This window comes from Nicotiana sylvestris, chromosome 1 (assembly GCF_000393655.2).
Source record: "Nicotiana sylvestris chromosome 1, ASM39365v2, whole genome shotgun sequence".
NCBI lineage: Eukaryota > Viridiplantae > Streptophyta > Magnoliopsida > Solanales > Solanaceae > Nicotiana > Nicotiana sylvestris.
In genome coordinates, this window is record NC_091057.1 from 51,744,427 (window position 1) to 51,767,690 (window position 23,264).

The window sequence follows — 23,264 nt, forward strand, 5'->3', positions numbered from 1 at the left end:
CTCATGCGGCAGCTCGTGACTCTGATGATCAGCTTTTTTCTCGTGGGTTTGATAGTTATAATTTGGGTTTAGTTTCTGATGAAGTACCTCTTTCTTCTTTTACCATGCCTGCTCCTGTGACGCGTTCTTTACCAGTTGTGACTGCTACCGTTGCTGTTATGCCCCAAGCTGTTATGACTTCTTCTACAGTTCCCCCTACTACTGTCCCTCATACTGAGGTTAGTTCCTCGAGTGGAAGTGGAGCAATGAAGCAGATTATCATTGAGGTTCCTGCTGATGGTAACCTTTTGAGAAAGTCAGGTCGGGTTGACGTGTGGTTGAAACCTCTGATCGGTCGAGTTGAAAAATTCAAGCTCGAGAGTCACAACTCTTTGACTTGGATGAATGACATAGTGCAGTCATCATTGAAGGTATTTGTTACTTTTCACACTTTATTCCATCCTTCTTTTATTAAGGTTCTTATCCTTTTCTTTTTTTTAGATCAATCTTGTTGGCACAGAGATGATGAAGAGGTTTTCTCATACGGAGCAGTTAATGCATGATTATCAGATTGAAGCGGACAACTGGAAAGAACAATATGAAAGCCTAATGTTAGAAGAAAGTAAGTGCACCTTAGAGCAGCAGTTGAAGGTTTTGACTTCAGAGTTAACAGTTGAGAAGGCTTCCTCAAATCAAGCTGACAAGGACAAAAATCTCCTCGAGACATCGTTTTCTGAACAACTCTCTAAGGCCAGTGAAAAGATTAGAAGGTTGAAGGTTTTGCTAAGCGAGAAAGAGGTTTACACTGGCGAACTCGTGCAAACACTTACTCAGACCCAAGAAGATCTTTGTGAGTCTTCTGATAAGGTCAGTTCTTTAGAAAGTTCACTTGCTCCTCTGCAATCTTCTTATGATACTGCCTTGGCTGAGAATGAAAATCTCAGAAACGAGATCGATCAGTGGGATAGAGATTATGAGATTCTTGAGAACAAGACTGCTATTGAAGTGAGTTGGGATATTTTAAACACACGCCACGATACCCTTGTGGAGGCTAGCCAAGAGGGTTTTAACTTGGATGTTGAGTTAGCCAAGATAAAGGAGACTATTGAAAAAACTCAACAATGCCAAGATTTTCAATCTCCCATGGCTGACACTCCTGAGCATGTTGAAGATGATATGGGTACGGTGAATGCCCCAGCTTCTTCAAGTCAACTCAAACCTTCTGCTGCTAATGATACCGCTTTAGATCCTTCTTCTGCCCCTTAGTGAAAGATTGTGAAGTGTAATTCCTTTTTTTTCTTGGTGGTTTTACCCTTGGTCCCATTTAGGGGTTTGGTTTTTGAAAATGACAAGTCCCCACACCTTTTCGGGGCATTTTGTACAAATGACAATCAGTTTATGACTAAGTTCATACTTAGTCTAAACTTAATACTTTGAAGTTTTTGTTTGACTTAATTATCTTGAGCTTCTGTTTTGCTCTTTTTTGCCTTTATATTTAAGGTTTTGTTTGTTAATTCGTGGGTTTTTGTCTTACCTTTTTTGCATTTTTTTTAAAAAAATGCTTTATTAACTTTATGGATATCTGAATCAAACATGAATTTATAAAAGAGGACCCTTTTATATACGACACTTAATGAAGAAGACATCTCAACTTCATAATGGTGTAAATATACGGAAAAAAATAGGAACACACATGTTTCTTGAAATAACTTTGATAAAGTTTTTATCTAAACTTTATCAAGTTTAAGTAACATCTTACATGTATTTAAATATCTTCTATAACTCTTCGTAACTGTTTTTATTACAACAGATTTGCAAAAAGGAAATAAAATCTAAGGTTTTTTTTTACCCATAACTAAACATAGACTTTAACCTAGACATCATAAGATTTTAAAATCTATATGAAGGTTTTTTTGACTGGCTTGTGTTGTTGGCTCGTAACTTTGCTCTGCACTTGATACATTTGATGAGTAGACTTTTGGGCTTGACTTGGATTTAACTTGCATTCAATCTTCTTTGCCTTCTTTATACATATGTCCTATGTATATTATATAGTCCCCCAAGTGTTTGAGCTTTGAAGTATGAAATCTCGAGCACTTGATTACTCCTTCCATGCGGTCCTTTTCCTAAAAAGGAAAAATATACGGGACTCAGACATATAATTTTAGATGAAGACTGCTTAACCCATTTTAATTTCTATCAGAATAGTTATAACCCTAGACCGGGAATTATATTTTTTTCACGTGTCTTGCCGGTCGTAATTCATTATTTAGTGTGGGCTAGCTTTTTGCCTATCATCTAAAATCGTTAGTAAAATTTTAACAATTCAAAAATAAAATTTAAAAATATGGGTACCTACCCGTGGACATTTCCTTTCCTTAGAAATAGTATCTCTTCAGATGAACAACATTCCAATGCAAAGGTAGAATCTTGCCATCCATTGTTTTCAGCTCGTATGCTCCTTTTCCTGCGATACCGTAAATCTTATAAGGTCCTTCCCAAGTTGGACTTAACTTTCCCACATTAGTTGCTCTCGTTGATTGGAAAACCTTCTTGAGGACGAAGTCCCCAATATTGAAGTATTTGAGATGAGCTTTTCGATTATAGTATCGTTCCATAACTTGTTTTTGCGCTGCTATCCTTATAATGTAGCTTCCCTCCTTTCTTCAAGTAAATCTAGGTTTATTCGCATTTCTTCTTCGTTTGACTTCTCAGTTGCTTGTGTATATCTCGTTCTTGTCTCCCCTATCACGACTGGGATCAAGGCTTCAGCTCTGTATATATGTGAGAACAGTGTTTCCCCCGTACTTATTTTTGCGGTTGTGCGGAAAGCCCACAAAACACCATGTAATACCTCTGGCCAATTGCCTTTTGATTCCTCCAACCTTTTCTTCAGATTGTTGATAATGACTTTATTCGTTGATTCAGCTTGTCCATTACCCACCGGATGGTAAGGCATTGAAGTAAACCTTTTAACTTGCCTACTTTGAAAAATTCTATGATTTGTGCGCCTATAAATTGCAGGCCGTTATCACATACGATTTCCTTTGGTACGCCGAATCGGCATATGATGTTTTGCCAAATGAAATCTCTAACCTCTTTTTCTCGTACCTGTTTAAAAGCACCTGCTTCTACCCACTTAGTAAAGTAATAAGTAAGTACTAGCAAAAATCATACCTTGCCTTTGGCTAGCAATAGTGGTCCCACGATGTCCATCCCCCACTTTATAAAAGGCCACGGTGCAATGACCTGATGTAATAATTCTGCAGGTCTATGCATATTGTTACCGTATCTTTGGCACTTGTCACATTTAGCCACAAAATTTTCCGCATCTTTTTCCATTTTAGGCCAATAATAACCGACTCTAATCATGGTTTTCACTAAGGATCTTCCTCTCGCGTGATTTTCACAATGCCCCTCGTGTATTTCTCTCATCACATACTCTGTTTGAGAAGGTCCGAGGCATCTTGCTAGGGGACCACCGAACATTTTACGATAAAGATTGTCTTGCTTTAAACAGTATCGAGCAGCTTTTTTGCGAAGTGCTTGAGCCTTTTTCTTATATTCAGGGAAAATTCCATACTGTAAAAAAGTGACAATCTCGTTCCTCCAATCCCAAGTTAAATTATTGAAATTTACCTCGTTTTTGTCTTGATCAAGTACTGAATAAAATAAATGAATTACAGAAGCATTTTCATCATTTATCACTTCTGCCGCAGATGCAAGATTAGCTAGGGCGTCTGCCTTGACATTTCCTTCTCTCGGTATCTGCAAAACTTTCCAGGTTTGGAATTGCCTAACCAGATCACATGCCTTTTCTAGGTATTGATGCATTCTTGCCTCTCTGGCTATATAAGTCCCCAGCATTTAGTTAACTACGAGCTGCGAATCGCTTTTGATTACGACCTGTTCTATGCCAAGCTCGCGTGCCAGTACTAAACCTGCAATCACAACTTCATACTCTGCCTCATTGTTAGTAACAAGGTGACATTTTATGGCTTGTCGTATGGTTTCACCCGTAGGTGGTACCAAAACAATTCCTAGACCTGCCCCTTTCACATTCGATGAACCATGGGTAAATAAAGTCCAAGTTCTTGGATTAGACCTGTTGAATACTTGTAGTTCTTTTTCTGCTTCTAGTTGCATCCTTTGGCTAAAATCGGCCACAAAATCTGCCAACACCTGTGACTTTATTGTAGTTCTAGGTTGATATGTAATGTCATATTCACTTAACTCTATGGCCCACTTGGCTAACCTACCTGATAACTCGTGTTTATGTAATATATTGTGTAGGGGATAGGCAGTTACTACAGAGATGGGGTGCATTGAAAATAAGGTCTTAATTTCCTATATGTCATAATTAATGCAAGTGCAAGTTTTTCTAGATGAGGATACCGAGTCTCAGCATCTAATAATGACTTGATAACATAGTAAATTGGAGAATGTTTACCTTGATCTTCACAAACTAAAATAGCACTCACCGCTACTTCTGAAACAACAAGGTAGATAAGTAATTTTTCCCCATCCTTTGGTTTCGCGAGCAACGGTAGATTTGACAAGTATACTTTCAAATTTTTGAGCGTTTGCTGACATTGCTCAGACCATTCGAACTGATCCTGCTTATTTAGAGCTGAAAAGAACCTAAAACATTTTTCTGATGATTTGGAAATAAATCTTCCCAAGACTGCAATTCTTCCGGTCAGTCTCTGTACCTCTTTTTTACTCGTAAGTGTATCAGAGTTTCCTCAATAGATTTAATCTGCGCGGGATTTACTTCAATGTCACAGTTAGAAACAAGAAATCCCAAAAACTTACCTGATGAAATGCCAAATGCACATTTCTCGAGGTTTAACTTCATGTTAAATTTACGGAGAATCTGAAATGTATCAGACAAGTGTTGGATATGATCCCCTGCTTGTTGTGACTTGACCAGCATATCATCTATGTAGACTTCCATGGTTTTCCCTAAATGTTCTTGAAACATTTTGGTCACCAACCTTTGATATGTGGCTCCGGCGTTTTTTAGACCAAATGGCATTACTTTGTAACAATAAGTCCCCCTGTCTGTTATAAATGAAGTTTTTTTCTCATCTATTGGATCCATTTTGATTTGGTTATACCCTGAATATGCATCTAAAAAACTTAACAACTCATATCCTGTAGTAGCATCAATTAGTTGATATTATGCGGTAATGGAAAAGAATCTTTAGGACAAGCTTTGTTTAGGTCAGTATAATCTACACAAACTCTCCACTTTCTATTCTTTTTAGGTACTACTATGGTATTAGCTAACCAATTTGGATATTTTACCTCACGGATTGACCCAATTTTTAGAAGTTTTTAAACCTCATCTTGAATCACCTAATTCTTGAAAGACCCTTGCTTTCTTTTCTTTTGTTTGATAGGTGGATATGATGGATATTCATTTAACTTGTGAGTCATTACTTCCAGGGGTATTCCTGTCATATTAGAATGTGACCAAGAAAAACAATCCACGTGAGTTTTCAAAAATTCAGTCAACTTACCTTTCATTTCGTGGCTTAGGTTGGCCTCAATGTAGACTTTCCTTTCAGGCCAATGTGTGAATAGTTCTATAGCTTCCAACTCTGCAATTGTCGTTTTGATGTTTTCATTTTCTTCTAGTTCTTGGATGGAATCTGGCCTCGAGTCTACATCTGTCCGCCCGTGTTCAGTTGAGGCTTGTGTTGCAACATCCTCAACTAGATTCTGTAATTACTATTTTTCTTCATTTTTTGCGCTCGAATCTCCTACGGAGTTGATGCTTCTAGATGTCTGTTGATCACCACAGATTTGACGTATTCCCCATTGTGAAGAGAATTTAATAACTTGATGCAGGGTAGATGGCACAACATCCATTTCGTGAATCCATGGTCTACCGAGAATCATATTATAAGCCATATCCATCTTTACCACCTGAAATTTCGTATCTTTGACAACTCCTTCTGCGAATATTGTGACTCATCTCCTTTTGTTACGACGCTTGAGTTGCCAAAACTAGATAAAGTATGCGCCTTGGCCACCAACTTATCTTTAGCTTTCATTTCGTTTAACACTCTTAGCAAAATGATGTTCACGGAGCTTCCTGGATCAATCAAAACACTTTTCACATTAGTGTCATGTACAAGTAAAGATATTACCAGTGCATCATTGTGTGGAGTTAGTACACCATCTGCTTCTGCATCTTCAAATGTAATACTTTCTTCTTCCAAAACATGTCGAACCCGCTTCCCATGTGTGACTGTAATCTTAGAAACTTTTTTGGCTGACATATATGTCACGCCATTAATTTCTTCTCCTCCGCTTATAACGTTAACAGTCCTTTTTGGTGAAGGTGTTTTAGGGGGCTCCTGCATGTTCTTCATATACGCTTGCTTATATTTTTCACTAAACAATTTGGTTAGATATCCTTGCTTTAATATATGGTCAACTTCACCTTGCAACAATCTACAATCTGTCATTTTGTGACCATGATCGTTGTGAAACTCGCACCAGAAATCAGGATTTCGCCTATTCGGGTTTGATCTTATTTTATTTGGCCACCCCACCTTATCACCCATGCTTCTTAATACTGCTACTAACTCTGATGTGCTAACATTGAAATTGTAATCGCCAAATTTTACCTTTGAGCCTCTATCACCATCTCCCATCTCTCGTGCGTTTTGCTCTTTACCAAACCTTGACGATGAGCCTGACTCTCTATCTCTCGATCTATGATCGTACCTTGAGTTATCCTGCTTTGAACGCGAGTCTCTTCCTGTTGGTCCCATGTAGGGCTCGTATCTGTTTTTACCGGTCCTTTTTTCAGTTTCAGCACGTCTCGAACTTGCTCTCTCCTCTTTTTGAGACCGAGAGATGGTATCTTCTTCTATCCTTAACTACGTGTTGTATCTGTTGTAAACATCATTCCAAGTTGTTACTGGAAATTCACGTAGACTTTCCTTGAGTTGTCTCGTGGCTTCTGAAAATTTCTCATTAAAATTACTAGCAAAAGCCATAGCTGCCCAGTTATTAGGTACACGCGGCAACATCATCCTTTCACACTGGAATCTGTCTACAAATTCTCTAAGCAGCTCTGAATCTCCTTGCTTTATTTTAAAAATATCCTCTATTCTTTTTTCGACTTTTTGAGCTCCCGAGTGTGCTTTGATAAATGAATCTGCAAGCTCAGCAAAAGAATAGAATTTTCGGGTAAAAGAGAATACCATGTTAATGCTCCCTTAGTAAGTGTTTCACCGAATTTTTTGATCAATACTGATTCAATTTCTTGTTTGGTCAAGTCGTTGCCCTTTACACCAGTTGTGAATGCAGTCACGTGGTCTCGTGGATCAGTTATTCTATCGTATTTTGGAATATCGGGCATTTTGAATTTCTTTGGAAGCAGTAGAGAAGCAGCACTGGGCTTCCAAGGTTGTTGTGAATATTTGTCCATATCTATTCCCTTAATTACAGGCGGTACTCCAGATATTTGCTCTATGCGGTCGCTTTGCTCCTTGAGCTATTTCTGCAATTAATACCAAATTTTGTAAATCAGAATTAACTATGTTACATGGTTCTCCATCACGAGACTCGCTGGGAGTTCCACCACTTCCTGAATTAACGAGTCCAGAATGAGGGTTTTCCACAGTGTTGTTATTTGGAGTTGGTGGTGCAACCGGTAACTTGCTGGTAAAAGCCTGGAGGGCATTATTGACCTGTTGAGTAATTAATTTCTTAAGAGCTTCATCAAGGGCTTATTCATTTGCAACTCTGTCATTTTGATTTGATTCAGATCCGTTTGGAGTCCCCTCTCGTGACTGTCGCTGAGAATGTTGTGGCGAAGGAGGTGGGGTTCTGTCATCTGGATCGTTCATTTGATGTTGTGGATCTTGAGGTGGTAAATTGTGTTGGTTATTGTCGTTGACGTTCGACATGATCATTTTTGATAAAAGAATCGATTTGGAAAGCAGATGATTATCAGATTCCCCGTAACGGAACCAATTTGTTTAACCAAAAATAGTGATTTCGGTCAAAGCATATTTTTAGAAGAACTCGAGTTACTGATAATCAAGTAGAAATAGGAATGATTGATGTAAATAATAACTGAATAGAAAGCAAAGTAAATCAGTATATTCCAATAGTATTTCGTGTTCTTACAAATGTTCAGTCCTCGGCTTTTATAGTTATTTCTAAGTAATACGTTTTTCTCCTTTCATAATGGAGTCATTATGGACAATTAATAACATTTAATGTAACGTTATAATTGGTAATCGTAACTGATTTAATTCTATAATGTTTTCCATAATTAATGCCTATTAATTACTAATAATACGTATCTATACCTGTCACAACCCGGATTTCTCACCCTCGGGAGTCGTGATGGCGCCTACTCATGAAAGTTAGGGAAGCCGCGTAGTACAGAATCACTAACTCTTCTATCTAGCCTTTTTAACAATTTAAATTAACATGCGATCAACAATAAAATATTAATGATAAATAAATACAAGCGGAAGACATAATCTGATAACTTAGCCAAAACCAGTACGACAATACCAACATACATCTCTACCCGGAATCCGGTGTCATAATATCACGGACCAACTACGAATACTACATACAAATATCTGGAAAGAAAGGTACAAGCTATCTCTGAAGTAAATGAAAACAAAATACATATAAAGATAGAAGAGAACGTTGGGCCTGCGGACACCTGCAGGACTACCTCGGGATCTCTAACTAGACTGAAGGTAGCCACCCAATGCTACGGTCCAAAAGCAGCCGCTCCAAGATCTGCACATAGTGTAGAGTGTAGTATCAACATAACCGACCTCATGTGTTGGTAAGTGCCCGGCCTAACCCCGGCGAAGTAGTGACGAGGTTAGGACCAGACTACCAAATAAACCTGTGCAGTTATATAATATGCAGCGGAAAATAAAGCAGGAATAAACAAGTAAAGATGGGAGGGGGTACATGTTGTGAGGGAATATCAATACCAACAGTAAACTAAGAGAAAAACATAAGGACAATCTAGAATTTACAGCAAAACAATAAGGAACTCGTAACCAATCTACAAGCACTTTGTATTATCAATTTTTGTGCGCACACAACCCGATCCCAAAACATAATAATACTGTTGCAGCATGCAACCGGATCCATATTATTTATCACTGTTGCGGCGTGCAACCCGATCCATTTATATTATTGTTGCGGTATGCAACCCGATCCAATTATATCATTGTTGCGGCATGCAACCCAATCCAAATATAATATTGTTGCGGCGTGCAACCTAATCCAAATATAATATTGTTGCAGCGCGCAACCCGATCCACATATACAGTTCAATACCAATCACAACAAGAGTCACGGCAAGGGATCAATAAAGAAACAACACTATCCCGGCAAGGGAATCGACAATATAAGTAAATACGTCTCAGCAAGGGAAAATCAGCTATAACCAAACTTGTCCAACATCTAACTACCTCAACTAGAACCAATACTCAATCATAAGTAATTTCCATGAGAATAATCATAATACTTGCCCAACACAGAGAATCACCAACTCAGGCATTCGTAGTATTTATTAAGCACACAACAATTCCAATTTAAGACTCACGGTCATGCTTGACACCAACGTATAGATACTCGTCACCATGCCTATACGTCGTACTCAACAAGTAACATGTAGCAAATAGGACACAACTCATAATCCTTCATGCTAAGATTAGACCAAACACTTACCTCGAACTTCCACGGCCAACTCAAGCCTCAAACACCGATTTTCCTTTAGAATTCGCCTCCAAACAACTCGTATCTAGTCCAAATTGATTTAACAATATCAATAAATGCTAAAGAATTCGTACCTAATGCTCAATTATAGGTTTTCTATTCCCCCAAAAAGTCAAAAATTGACCCCGGGCCCGCTTGGTCAAAACATGAGGTTCGGACCAAAATCCGATCACCCATTCACCCACGAGCCCGAATATGTAATTAGTTCCAAATTCCAACCCAAAAAACGAGGTCTAAATCCCAATTATGAAAAAAGCCCTAACTCTACCCAAATCCCTAATTTTCTACCCTTAAGAACATGATTTAGGCGTAGAAATCTAATGAGTGTTAATAGAAATTGAAGAAAATGAGTCTAAGGTTACATACCTATAATTTGCGATGAAGTTCTCTTTTAAAAATTGCCCAATTTGGAGTTTGGAAGAAGAAGTTATGAAATTTTGGTTTAATCCCGGATGTGTTGTTTACTGTTTAAAAATCACTGGGCAGGCCCTCATCATGTTCGCGATAGGCATGTCGCGTTCACGATGGGTCAGGCCTAGGTGACCTTCGCGTTCGCATTCGTCGGCTCGCGTTCGCGGAGCTTCAGCTCCTGGAGCCTTCGCGTTCGCGGTCGGATGGCCGCATTCGCGTAGAACAAATGTGAACCCCTCCCCCCAGGCCATTAGCCTTACGCGTTCGCGAGATCCTGGACGCATTCGCGAAGAGTAAACTGGAACTTGAGGAAATTGCCTTACGCGTTCGCGAGTGGGACCACGTGAATGCGAAGAACAAAACCTCTATGCACTGAGATAGCAAAAACCTGCAACTTTTCACAAGTTCAAAACCTTTCGAAACCCATCCGAAACTCACCCGAGCCCTCGGGGCTCCAAACCAAACATGCATACTAGCATCATATGAACTTATCTGTGCGATCAAATCGCCAAAATAACCTCTTAAACAAAGAATTTAGCATAAAAATCTCAAAACTTTCAAAGTATCAATTTTCACAACTACGGGTCCGAATCACCTCAAACGACTTCCATTTCGTACCAAATTTCACAAACTCATCTTAAATCACATATAAGACCTGTACCGGGCTCCGGAACCAAAATACGGGCCCGATACCCTCAAATTCTAAACGCATTGCATTTCCAAAACTCATAAATTATTTCAGAAAATAATTTTCTTTAAAAATTCATTTCTCGGGCTTGGGACCTCAGAATTCGATTCCGGGCATACGCCCAAGTCCCATATTTTCCTATGGACCCTCTGAAATCGTCAAATCATGGGTCCGGGTCCGTTTACCCAAAATATTGACCGAAGTCAACTTAAATCTATTTATAGTCAAAATTCATCATTTTTCATAGATTTTCACATAATGGCTTTTGGATACGCGCCCGGACTGCGCATGCAAATCTAGGTGATGCCGAAAGAGGTTTTTAAGGCCTCAGAATGCAGAATTCATTTTAAAACAAGTTTTTGGGTCATCATATTCTCCACATCTAAAACAACTGTTCATCCTCGAACGGACATAAGAAGGAAGTACCTGAGTTGGGGAAAAGATGGGGATAATGGCTCCGCATATCGGACTCCCAGTTCAATGCCTCAGCAGGCTGACCTCTCCACTAAACACGAATAGAAGGGAAATTCTCTGATCTCAACTGACGAACGTGCTGATCTAGAATGGCTAATGGCTCCTCCTCATAAGACAAGTCCTTGTCCAACTGGACAGTGCTGAAATCTAACACGTGGGATGGGTCGCCATGATATTTCCGAAGCATGGACACATGAAACACTGGATGCACGACTGATAAGCTCGTCGGCAATGCAAGTCTGTAAGCCACCCCTCCCACTCGATCAAAAATCTCAAATGGGCCAATGAACCTAGGGCTAAGCTTGCCCTTCTTCCCAAATCTCAACACGCCCTTCATAGGCGACACTCGAAGCAATACCCACTCGCCGAACATGAAAGCCAAATCATGAACCTTGCAGTCAGCATAACTCTTTTGCCTGGACTGAGCTGTACGAAACCTATCCCGAATAATCCTGACCTTGTCCAAGGCATCCTGCACTAGATTTGTACCCAACAACCGAGCCTCCCCCAGCTCGAACCATCCAACTAGCGATCGACACCGCCTACCATACAAAGCCTCATAAGGAGCCATCTGGATACTCGACTGGTAGCTGTTGTTGTAGGCAAACTCTGCTAGAGGCAAAAATTGATCCCACAAGCCTCAAAAGTCAATGACACAAGCTCGGAACATATCCTCCAAAATCTGAATAGTCCGCTCGGAATGCCCGTTCGTCTGAGGATGAAACGATGTGCTCAACTCAACTCGTGTGCCCAACTCTCGCTGAACTGCTCTCCCGAAATGTGAGGTAAACTGCGTACCTCGATAATGATAGACACACGCACACCATGAAGACATACAATCTCCCGGATATAGATCTCAGCTAACCTCTCAGAAGAATAGGAGACTGCCACAAGAATGAAATGTGCTGACTTGGTCAGCCTATCAACAATAACCCACACTGCGTCGAATTTCCTCTAAGTCTGTGGGAGCCCAACAACGAAGTCCATAGTGATACACTCCCACTTCTACTCAGGAATCTCAATCTTCTGGAACAACCCACCGGGCCTCTGATGCTCGTACTTAACCTGCTGACAGTTCAAACACCGAGCCACATAAGCAACAATGTCCTTCTTCATTCTCCGCCACCAATAATGCTGCCAAAAATCCTGGTACATCTTAGCGGCGCCCGGATGAATAGAGTACTTGGAACTATGGGCCTCCTCTAAAATCAATTCTCGGAGTCCATCCACATTAGGTACACAAACTCGACCCTGCAATCTCAGAACTTCATCATCTCCTAAGGTAACCTGCTTGGCACTTCTGTGTTGCACCGTGTCTCTAAGGACACACAAATGGGGATCATCATACTACCGATCTCGGATACGCTCCAATAAAGAAGAACGAGCGACCGTGCAAGCTAACACACTGCTGGGCTCAGAAACATCCAACCTCCTGAACTGATTGGCCTTTCCCACCGACTGGGATATAAGCAAAACTGTCCATACTAGCTGACTTCCTACTCAAAGCATCAGCCACCACATTGGCCTTTCCAGGATGATATAAGATGGTGATATCATAGTCTTTCAACAGCTCCAACCACCTTCTCTACCTCAAATTCAACTCCTTCTGCTTGAACAAGTACTACAGACTCTTGTGATCCATGAATACCTCACAAGCCACACCATACAGATAATGCCTCCAAATCTTCAACGCGTGAACAATGGCTGCCAACTCCAAATCATGAACCGGATAGTTCTTCTTATGAATCTTCAACTGCCGCGAAGCATAGGCAATGACCTTGCCCTCTTGCATCAACACCGCACCAAGTTCAATACGAGATGCATCACAATAAACTGTATATGGCCCTGAACCTGTAGGCAAAACAACACTGGTGCCGTAGTCAAAGCTGTCTTGAGCTTTTGAAAGCTCGCCTCGCACTTGTCTGACTACCTAAATTGGGCACCCTTCTGTGTCAACCTGGTCATCGGAGCTGCAATGGACGAAAACCTCTCCACAAACCGATGATAGTAGCCTGCCAAACCCAAGATACTCCGGATCTTTGTAGTTGATGCTGGTCTAGGCTAGTTCTTGACTGTCTCAATCTTCTTCGAATCAACCTGAATACCTTCTGCGGATACAACATGACCCAGGAATGCAACTGAACTCAACCAGAACTCACACTTCAAAAACTTGGCATACAACTGACTATCCCTCAGAGTCTTAATAATCACTCTAAGATGCTGCTCGTGCTCCTCCCGGCTGCGGGAATAGATCAAAATATCATCAATGAAGACTATCATGAACGAATCCAAGTAAGGCCTGAACACTCGGTTCATCAAATCCATAAAAGTTTCTAGGGCATTTGTCAACCCGAATGACATTACCAAAAACTTATAATGCCCGTACCAAGTGCGGAAAGCTGTCTTAGGGACATCAGATGTCCTAATCCTCAACTGATGGTAGCCAGATCTCAAGTCAATCTTCGAAAATACCTTGGCACCCTGAAGCTGATCAAACAAATCATCAATCCTCGGCAACGGATACTTATTCTTGATTGTAACCTTGTTCAACTGCCGATAATCAATACACATTCTCATCGATTCGTCCTTCTTCTTAACAAACAACACTGGCGCACCCCAAGGCGAAACACTAGGTTTGATGAAACCTTTTTCAAGCAAGTCTTGCAACTGCTCCTTTAACTCTTTCAACTCAAGCGGGGCCATACGATATGGTGAGATAGAAATGGGCTGAGTGCCTGGAGCCAAATCAATGCAGAAGTCAATATCCCTGTCGGATGCCATACCCGACAAGTCTGAAGGAAATACCTTAGGGAACTCACGAACAACAGGCACAGAATCAATAGAGGGAACCTCGACACTAAAATCACGAACATATGCCAAATAGGCCAAACACCCCTTCTCGACCATACGCCGAGCCTTCACATAAGAGATAACACTATGGGTAGAATGACCAGGAGTCCCTCTCCACTCCAAACGAGGTGAACACGGCAAGGCTAAGGTCACAGTCTTGGCATGACAGTCCAAGATAGCATGGTCAAGTGATAACTAGTACATCCTCAGTATGACATGAAAATCAACCATGTCCAAAAGTAACAAATCTACATGAGTCTCAAGACCCCCAATCACAACTATACAAGAACGATGGACTCGATCTACCATAATAGAATCACCCATCGGTGTAGACACATATATAGGGACACTCAAGGATTCACTAGGCATGACCAGATACGGTGAAAAATAGGATGACACATAGGAGTATGTAGACCCTAGATCAAATAAAACTGAAGCATCTCTGCCACAAACCAGGACAGTACCTGTGATAACCGCATTGGAAGCCTCAACCTCAAGCCTGGCTGGAAGAGCATAACATCGGGGTTGGGCCCTACCACCCTGGACTACATCTCTGGGATGGCCTGCAGTTGGCTGTCCTCCACCTCTAGTGGTCTGAGCTCCACCTCTAACACCTCTACCTCCACCTCTAGCACTTCTACCCCCACCTCTAGCTGGCTGAGCGAGCTATGGAATACCCGGCGCCTGAACCATAGCACGGGAACCCTACTACTGCGATTGAGTACCCACCAATCTCGGACAAGCCCTCTAGATATGACCATACTCACCGCACTCATAGCATCCACCTGAATGTTGCGGCTGAGGAAACTGAGACTGACCCTAGCAACCTGAATGACCGCCCCGAAAACTCTGGAGCGGCGGTGCACTGATAGGAGCTGGTGGTGCACTATAGGGCTGCTGATCAGAATACTGCATATGAGAACCACGGCCACCTGAAGCACCGTGAGAAACCTGAAGGGTTGACTGAAAAGGCCTAGGGGTATGGCCTCTACCATACGAATCTCTGCCTCCAGACGAGGTACAACTGAATCGGCCTGAATGACGAGGCCTCTTGTCAGACCCCTGACCACCTCCCTGCGATAGAACCATCTCAACTCTCCTGGCCACATTGGCCACCTCCTAGAAAGAAATCTCACTCCCAGTCTCCTTAGCCATCTGAAGTCGAATAGGATGGATAAGTCCCTCAATGAACTTCCTCACCCACTCTCTCTCGGTGGGAAGTATGATAAGAGCATGTCAGACCAAGTCGATGAATCTGGTCTCATACTGAGTAACAGTCATAGAACCCTACTGGAGACGCTCAAATTGCCTCTGATAGATCTCTCTCTGAGTGATGGGGAGAAACTTCTCCAGAAATAGCTGAGTAAACTGCTCCCAAGTCAAAGCTGGCGATCCAGCTGGTCTAGCCAAACAATAATCTCTCCACCAAGTTTTGGCGGATCCAGATAAGCAAAAAGTAGCAAAATTGACCCCATTGGTCTCCACTATCCCCATGTTCCTGAGAACCTTATGACAATTGTCTAGATAATCCTGGGGATACTCAGAAGATGCACCACTAAAAGTGGTAGTGAAGAGCTTGGTGAACCTGTCCAATCTCCACAAAGCATCGACAAACATAGTTGCTCCATCACCGGTCTGAGCTACCACACCCGGCTGAACTACTCCAATTGGCTGAGCTGCTGGAGTCTGAAATTAGGGAGCCATCTGCTCTGGAGTTCGAGTAGTAGGAGTCTGGGCTCGTATTCCAGCCTAAGAGACGGCTGATGCTACAGGAAGCAAACCTACCCGAGTGACACTCTCCATAAGGCCCACTAAACAAACCAGAGCATCCTGGAGTACTAGGGTAGCAATAAACCTCTCTGGGACCTGAGATGGGCCCACCGAAACTATCTGGGCTGGAACCTCATCATCAAAGTCAACCTGAGGCTTCGCCGCTGGTGTTGCTGCTCTGGGTTGAGCTCTGCCCCTACCTCGGTCTCTAGCACGATCTCAGCCTCGCCCTCTGCCCTTCGTGGGAGCTGCTGCTGGGGGCTCGGGCTGTTGATCGGTGGATGAGGAAGCGCGTGTTCTCGCCATCTGCGAAAGAATAGAGTAAAATTTAATTAGCATTGAGAAACCAAACCGCACGACAACAAAGAATAAATGTGAAGTTTTTCCTAACTTTGTATCCTCTAGGGGATAAATACAGACATCTCCGCACCGATCCCTTAGACTCTACAAAGCTTGTCCGTGAATTGTGAGACCTATGTAACCTAGAGCTCTGATACCAACTTGTCACGATCCGGATTTCCCACCCTCAGGAGTCGTGATGGTGCCTACTCGTGAAAGCTAGGCAAGTCGCGTTATATAGAATCACTAACTCTTTTATTTAGACTTTTTACCAATTTAAATTAACATGTGATCAATAATGAAATATTAATGATAAATAAATACAAGCAGAAGACTTAATCTGATAGCTTAGCCAAAACCAGTACGACAATACTAACATACATCTCTACCCGGAATCCGGTATTATAATATCGCAGACCAACTACGAATACTACATACAAATGTCTGGAAAGAAAGGTACAATCTATCTCTGAAGTAAATGAAAACAGAATACATATAAAGATAGAAGAGAACGCCGGGCCTGCGGACGCCTGCAGGACTACCTCGGGATCTCTAACTGGACTGAAGGCAGCCACCCAATGCTACGGTCCAAAAGCTGCCACTCCGGGATCTGCACATAGTGCAGAGTGTAGTATCAGTACAACCGACCCCATGTACTGGTAAGTGTCTGGTCTAACCCCGGCGAAGTAGTGACGAGGCTAGGACCAAACTACCAAATAAACCTATGCAGTTATATAATATGCAGCGGAAAATAAAACATGAATAAATAAGTAAAGATGGGAGGGGGTACATGCTGTGGGGGAATATCAATACCAACAGTAAACTAAGAGAAAAGCAAAAGGACAATCTAGAATTTACAGCAAAACAATAAGGAACTCGTAACCAATCTACAAACACGTTGTATTATCAATTGTTGCGGCACTCAACCCGATCCCAAAACATAATAACACTGTTGCGGCGTGCAACCCGATCCATATTATTTATCACTGTTGCGGCGTGCAACACGATCCAATTATATTATTGTTGCGGCGTGTAACCCGATCCAATTATATCATTGTTGTGGCGTGCAACCCGATCCAAACATAATATTATTGCGGTGTGCAACCCGATTCAAATATAATATTGTTGCGGTGCGCAACCCGATCCATATATACAGTTCAACACCAATCATAACAAGAGTCTCGACAAGGGATCAATAAAGAAACAACACTATCCCGGCAAGGAAATCGACAATATAAGTAAATACGTCCCGCAAGGGAAAGTCAGCTATAACCAAACTTGTCCCAACATCTAACTACCTCAACTAGCACCAATACTCAATCATAAGTAATTTTCATGAGAATAATCATAATCCTTGCTCAACAAAGAGAATCACCAACTCAGGCATTCCTAGTATTTATTAAGAACATAACAATTTCAATTTAAGACTCACGATCATGCTTGACACCAATGTATAGATACTCGTTACCATGCCTATACGTCGTACTCAACAAGTAACATGTAGCAAATAGGACACAACTCATAATCCCTCAAGCTAAGGTTGGACCAAACACTTACCTCGAACTTCCACGGCTAACTCAAGCCTCAAACACCGGTTTTCCTTTAGAATTCGCCTCCAAACAACTCGTATCTAGTTCAAATTGATTTAATAACATCAATAAATGCTAAAGAATTCATACCCAATGCTCAATTATAGGTTTTCTGTCATTTTCCCCAAAAAGTCAAAAATCGACCCCGAGCCTGTTTTGTCAAAACACGAGGTTCGGACCAAAACTCGATCACCCATTCACCCACGAGTCCGAATATGTTATTAGTTCCAAAATCCGACCCCAAAACAAGGTTTAAATCCCAATTATGCAAAAAGCCCTAACTCTACCCAAATTCCTAATTTTCTACCCTTGAGAACATGATTTAGGCCTAGAAATCTAATGGGTGTTAATGAAAATTGAAGAAAATGAGTCTAAGATTACATACCTATGATTTTGTGGTGAAGTTCTCTTTAAAAAATCGCCCAATTTGGAGTTTGGAAGAAGAAGTTATGAAATTTTGGTTTAATCCCGAGAGTGTTGTTTACTGTTTAAAAATCACTGGGCAGGCCTTCATCGCGTTCGCGATAGGCCTATCGCATTCACGATGGGTCAGGGCTAGGTGACCTTCGCGTTCGCATTCGTTGACTCGCGTTCGCGGAGCTTCAGCTCCTGGAGCCTTCACGTTCGCGGTCGGATGGTCGCGTTCGCGTAGAACAAATGTGAACCCCTCCCCCTAGGCCATTAGCCTTACGCGTTCGCGAGATCCTGGACGCGTTCGCGAAGGGTACTCCCCCCACAGCCTCGCGTTCGCGTCCCAAGTTCCACGTTTGCGAAGAGTAAACTGGCACTTGAGGAAATTGCCTTACGCGTTCGCGAGTGGGACCACGCGAACGCGAAGAACAAAACCTTTGTGCACTGAGACAGCAAAAACCTGCAACTTTTCACAAGTTCAAAACCTTCTGAAACTCACCTGAGCCCTAGAGGCTCCAAACCAAACATACATACTAACTCAAAGCATCATATGAACTTATCTGTGCGATCAAATCGCCAAAATAACCTCTTAAACAACGAATTTAACATAGAAATCTAAGAAAAATCTCAAAACTTTCAAAGTATCAATTTTCACAACTACGGGTCCGAATAACCTCAAACGACTTCCGTTTATTACCAAATTTCACAAACTCATCTTAAATCACATATAAGACCTGTACCTGGCTCCGGAACCAAAATATGGGCCCGATACCCTCAAATTCTAAATGCATTTCATTTCCAAAACTCATAAATAATTCCAGAAAATAATTTTAAAAAAAAAATCATTTCTTGGGCTTGGGACCTTGGAATTCGATTCCGGGCATACGCCCAAGTCCCATACGGGTCCGGGTCCGTTTACTCAAAATATTGACCGAAGTCAACTTAAATCCATTTTACAGTTAAAATTCATCATTTTTCATAGATTTTCACATAATGGCTTTTCGGATACGCGCACGGACTGTGCACGCAAATCGAGGTGATACCGAAAGAGATTTTTAATGCCTTGGAACGTATAATTCATTTTAAAATAAGTGATGGCCTTTTGGGTCATCACAATACCCCTTTTGCTATTTAGGTTTATTCTTCTGATGTGTCTTCAGAATACCAAGAGGTCCGAGCACCTATCCCTTCTGATTTTCTTGGATCTTTGCCCGTGCCTACTAAAGCTCGTGCCTTTTCAACTATTCTTCGCCAACTGTCATTCCTTTACCAGTCCACGTGTCATGACATGTCACCTCATAATTAATTCTATACATGAACTTAATTTTTCCCAATACAATAGTACTATTCCCTCCTTCCCCAAAAATGATATTTTTCGGATTTTGAAAATCAACAAATTATTCTTTGACTATAACCTTTTCTTATATACTCCCTCCGTTCCAATTTATGTGAACCTATTTGACTGTGCACGGAGTTTAAGTAAAAATGAAGACTTTTGGAATGTGTGGTCCTAAACAAGTCAAAAAGGGGCCCAGAGTATTTGTGTGGTTATAAAAGTTTCTCATTAAGGGTAGAATTGTAAGTTTAAGCTAAATTGTTTCCAAATTTGGAAAGGGATCATTCTTTTTTGAACGAACCAAAAAGAAAATATGTTCACATAAACTGGAACATAGGGAGTATTTTATATATCTTAAATTTCTAATTAGTGTAACTTATTGTACTTTTTATATAGTTTCTAAAAATATATATTTTATTTTGAAAAACATAAAAATTCTATATTTGAATAATGATCAAAATTAAAAAAAAATGATTTTTGAAATCGAAATGGCATAATTCCTTTCGAGACAAAGGGGAGTATTTTTTTTTTCTCCCTACTTTTCCGACACGTATAAAGGTGAAAAGGTTCCACTAATGTGTCTATATGCCAAAATGTAAGGCTGATATATAACTAAAGGGTACTACTCTCCATTTGCACCATGATTTTCAGCCTTTCAATTTTGCATGTGACTGAAACAAAAGTGATCCACTTAATACAGAAGTTTCTTATTCTTACCAAATACCAACCCACCAAACTTTCATGCTGAAAAAAAACCCACATATTAAAAATAACAAAATCATAGTTTAAGTATACTATTTTATGAACTACTATTATTATTTTTTGTTTTACTCTCTTTGAGTTAACTAAGTTTCATTTTTACGAAACAATTCAATTAGAAAACTTAAGGGTAACATACAATGAAGTAACTTTACCTGATTTGAGGCCTCGAGCAAGTCCGTAATGTGTTTTGGGACTAATTGGTATGATTGGTTAGGGTCCCGGGGGAGTCTCGGGTGGATTCCGGATGGTTAACAGATTGAAAATGAAATTTTTGGAAGGTTGAAGTTACTGGTTGCTAGTATAACCGTGTGAGTTTGTGTCAACGAATATCTAATGACAAATAACAAAGTCATGATTATAAAGTTCTCTCACTGGATAAAGACGAAGGGAAAAATCATATAATTTGTCGTGTTTTTTTTGCTCATATACTATATATTGACTTATCTCTTTATTTCATTTTGTTTAATACTATATGTATTTGGAGAGTTAGTATATTTTTTAATTATAATTCTTCTAAGAAGTTTAACTAAAAAGAATTATGAATTGTACTACTCATCAAAAAAATCAAATGAATTCACCGCCTAAAGTATGAGAAAAGAAATCAAAATTCAAAAACACCAAAAAAATAGATGTACTATATAGAGGCTAAATGAATGTATATTTTTTATTGACTTGACAATAAAGGAATGAGTTGGAATCTAGATGGTCTAAATTAAGTAACCTTTAATCCTCAGCAAAGAAAGCTCAGTTGTACTATAATAATTATAATAAAACCGAAAATGTCAAAATAACACAAATAACAAACATACCAATAAATAAATATTTTACCAATTCCATACGCTAATCATTGATATAGTTTTATGATATGACCTACAATATTATCATGTTTGCACACGTAGCTGATTTTTGCCATAGAGAATCTCTCTACCCCATTTTCGTGTCACCACCAAACGCCACCCACCCACCCGCCCACCGCTGACCCTTACGGCTGACCTTCTCTGCATCTCTTTTTCCCCCACTATTCTTCCTTCCTTCTACGCCAAAACCAAAAACCTTTCTCTCCCCCTCCCCCCACCCAACCCCCCCTACGCTTACTAAAACCAACTTCCCATTTTCTAGGACCAGAAAATGCATAATAATCAAGCTTCTTCACCATCACAAACCGGAGCTCCGACCCAATTCAGAAATACCCAAATTATGCTTTCCGGTACCCTTGATGACCCGACAATTTCCTCGTCCCTCTTTGATTGGTCCGATTTCCTCGAATTCAACCTCGACGAAGAACAATTGAACATCTCATTCGACGACCCGTTACTTCACCCGCCGGAGACGGAGACAGAACCGGCGGCACCCTTAATAATACCCTCTTCGGAAGATTCACCGCAGAGCCAGGAGGCGGATGCGGATACTGGTCGGGTCAGGAAAAGGGACCCGAGGATGGCGTGCTCGAACTTTTTAGCGGGTAGGATCCCGTGTGCTTGTCCCGAGTTAGATGAGAAGATGGAGGAAGAGGAGTTGGGAGGGATTGGGCCCGGGAAGAAACGGCCCCGGACTTTACGGGCTTCGTCCGGAGCTGCTGGGGCGAGGTGTCAAGTACCCGATTGTGAAGCGGATATCAGTGAGCTGAAAGGATATCATAAGAGACATAGGGTCTGCTTACGTTGTGCTAATGCTACTGCTGTGTTTCTTGATGGACAGAGCAAGCGATACTGCCAGCAGTGTGGCAAGTACGTTTACTTTTTTTTTTTTTTTAAAATGGATTAAGTTATAGACTGTATAAAGATTTGATTTTTTTTGCACTATCAGAAATTTAACATGTGATCGCAGGTTAGTTATCATTTTTCTAAAACCAAATTATCAATTATTGTTTATCAAGAGATTTACTTGTAATTATATACAGTGACAGTGTGAAGATCTTTTTACACTATCAGTGAAGTTTAAAAGTGTTATTTACTGTTTTTACCAAATTATTAATTACTGCTTTTAAAAGATTTACATGTAATTACCTAATAGGTGACTTGATTATGTAAATATCTTATATAATGTTATGAGTGAATAGAACTTAAACCTCTATTTCACAAGTACATGTTTTATGCTAGTAGATCATAGCCTGGAGTAATGATGAGAGGATAGAACAAAACCGAGCGGAATAAATGTAGATATAACGGAATCAGAATAGTTTGGGTTTGAGGCGTGAATTGATTGTTGATTGATTTGAAAGTACAACCACGTTTACCACATTTAGCATGCAAAAAAAGTAAAGAGAAATGATATAAAACCTCTTTTAGTAATACTATGACTGATCAAACCATTATTAATGCTCAAAGTGATAAAAAAGGAAGTTTCAGAAAGCCTGCCAAGAAATATATGTTGATGTGTTTGCAAAAGATGGCTTTAGATTGAGTCATTGAACTAATCGCATAGGTGATGTTGGTACTTAAAAAAAAGATTAATCTTTGATTGAGCTCTTTGAGTATACTTATAGTATGTGGGATCTGCTCACGAGCTTGGTCTTTGAATTAAGGATTCTCTTCCCTTGGAGTTACTTTGACAGACATTTTAATTGTATCTTTTGTTTCACTTGATCACTTCAAGTCTTAAGTGTATTTATATGAAACTGTTTGGTACACATTGCTATCTAGTCAAGAATTTGCCAGATATCCTGAATTGGCACGTGCCAATTCCAGATGCAACCGATATGTTAATGCTGCTATACCTTTTCCAGGTTTCATATTTTGTCGGACTTTGATGAAGGTAAGCGTAGTTGTAGGAGAAAATTAGAGCGGCACAACAACAGGCGCAGGAGAAAAGCCATTGATTCTTCGAAAATGTCTGTTGAGAAGGAATCTCGGCAGGTCACAACGGCTGATGA

General features: G+C 40.6%; 2 protein-coding genes across 3 annotated transcripts in view; one reads left to right on the forward strand and one right to left on the reverse strand.

Annotated features, from left to right (window-relative positions):
- Window positions 1-5,906: 5,906 nt before the first annotated feature.
- LOC138870068 (uncharacterized) lies at window positions 5,907-6,767 on the reverse strand. The gene has a single exon (XM_070147606.1). It carries the CDS (start codon window positions 6,765-6,767, stop codon window positions 5,907-5,909), a length of 861 nt encoding a protein of 286 aa, XP_070003707.1.
- Window positions 6,768-21,334: 14,567 nt separating this feature from the next.
- LOC104232096 (squamosa promoter-binding-like protein 7) overlaps window positions 21,335-23,264 on the forward strand; it is a 22,359-nt gene continuing 20,429 nt past the window's right edge. For both annotated transcript variants that reach the window (XM_070153433.1, XM_009785199.2), the window contains exons 1-2: window positions 21,335-22,119; window positions 23,118-23,263. In XM_070153433.1, the coding sequence (XP_070009534.1) occupies window positions 21,521-22,119; window positions 23,118-23,263 (745 nt within the window). In that variant the 5' untranslated portion in view covers window positions 21,335-21,520. The remainder of the gene's footprint in view (window positions 22,120-23,117; window position 23,264) is intronic.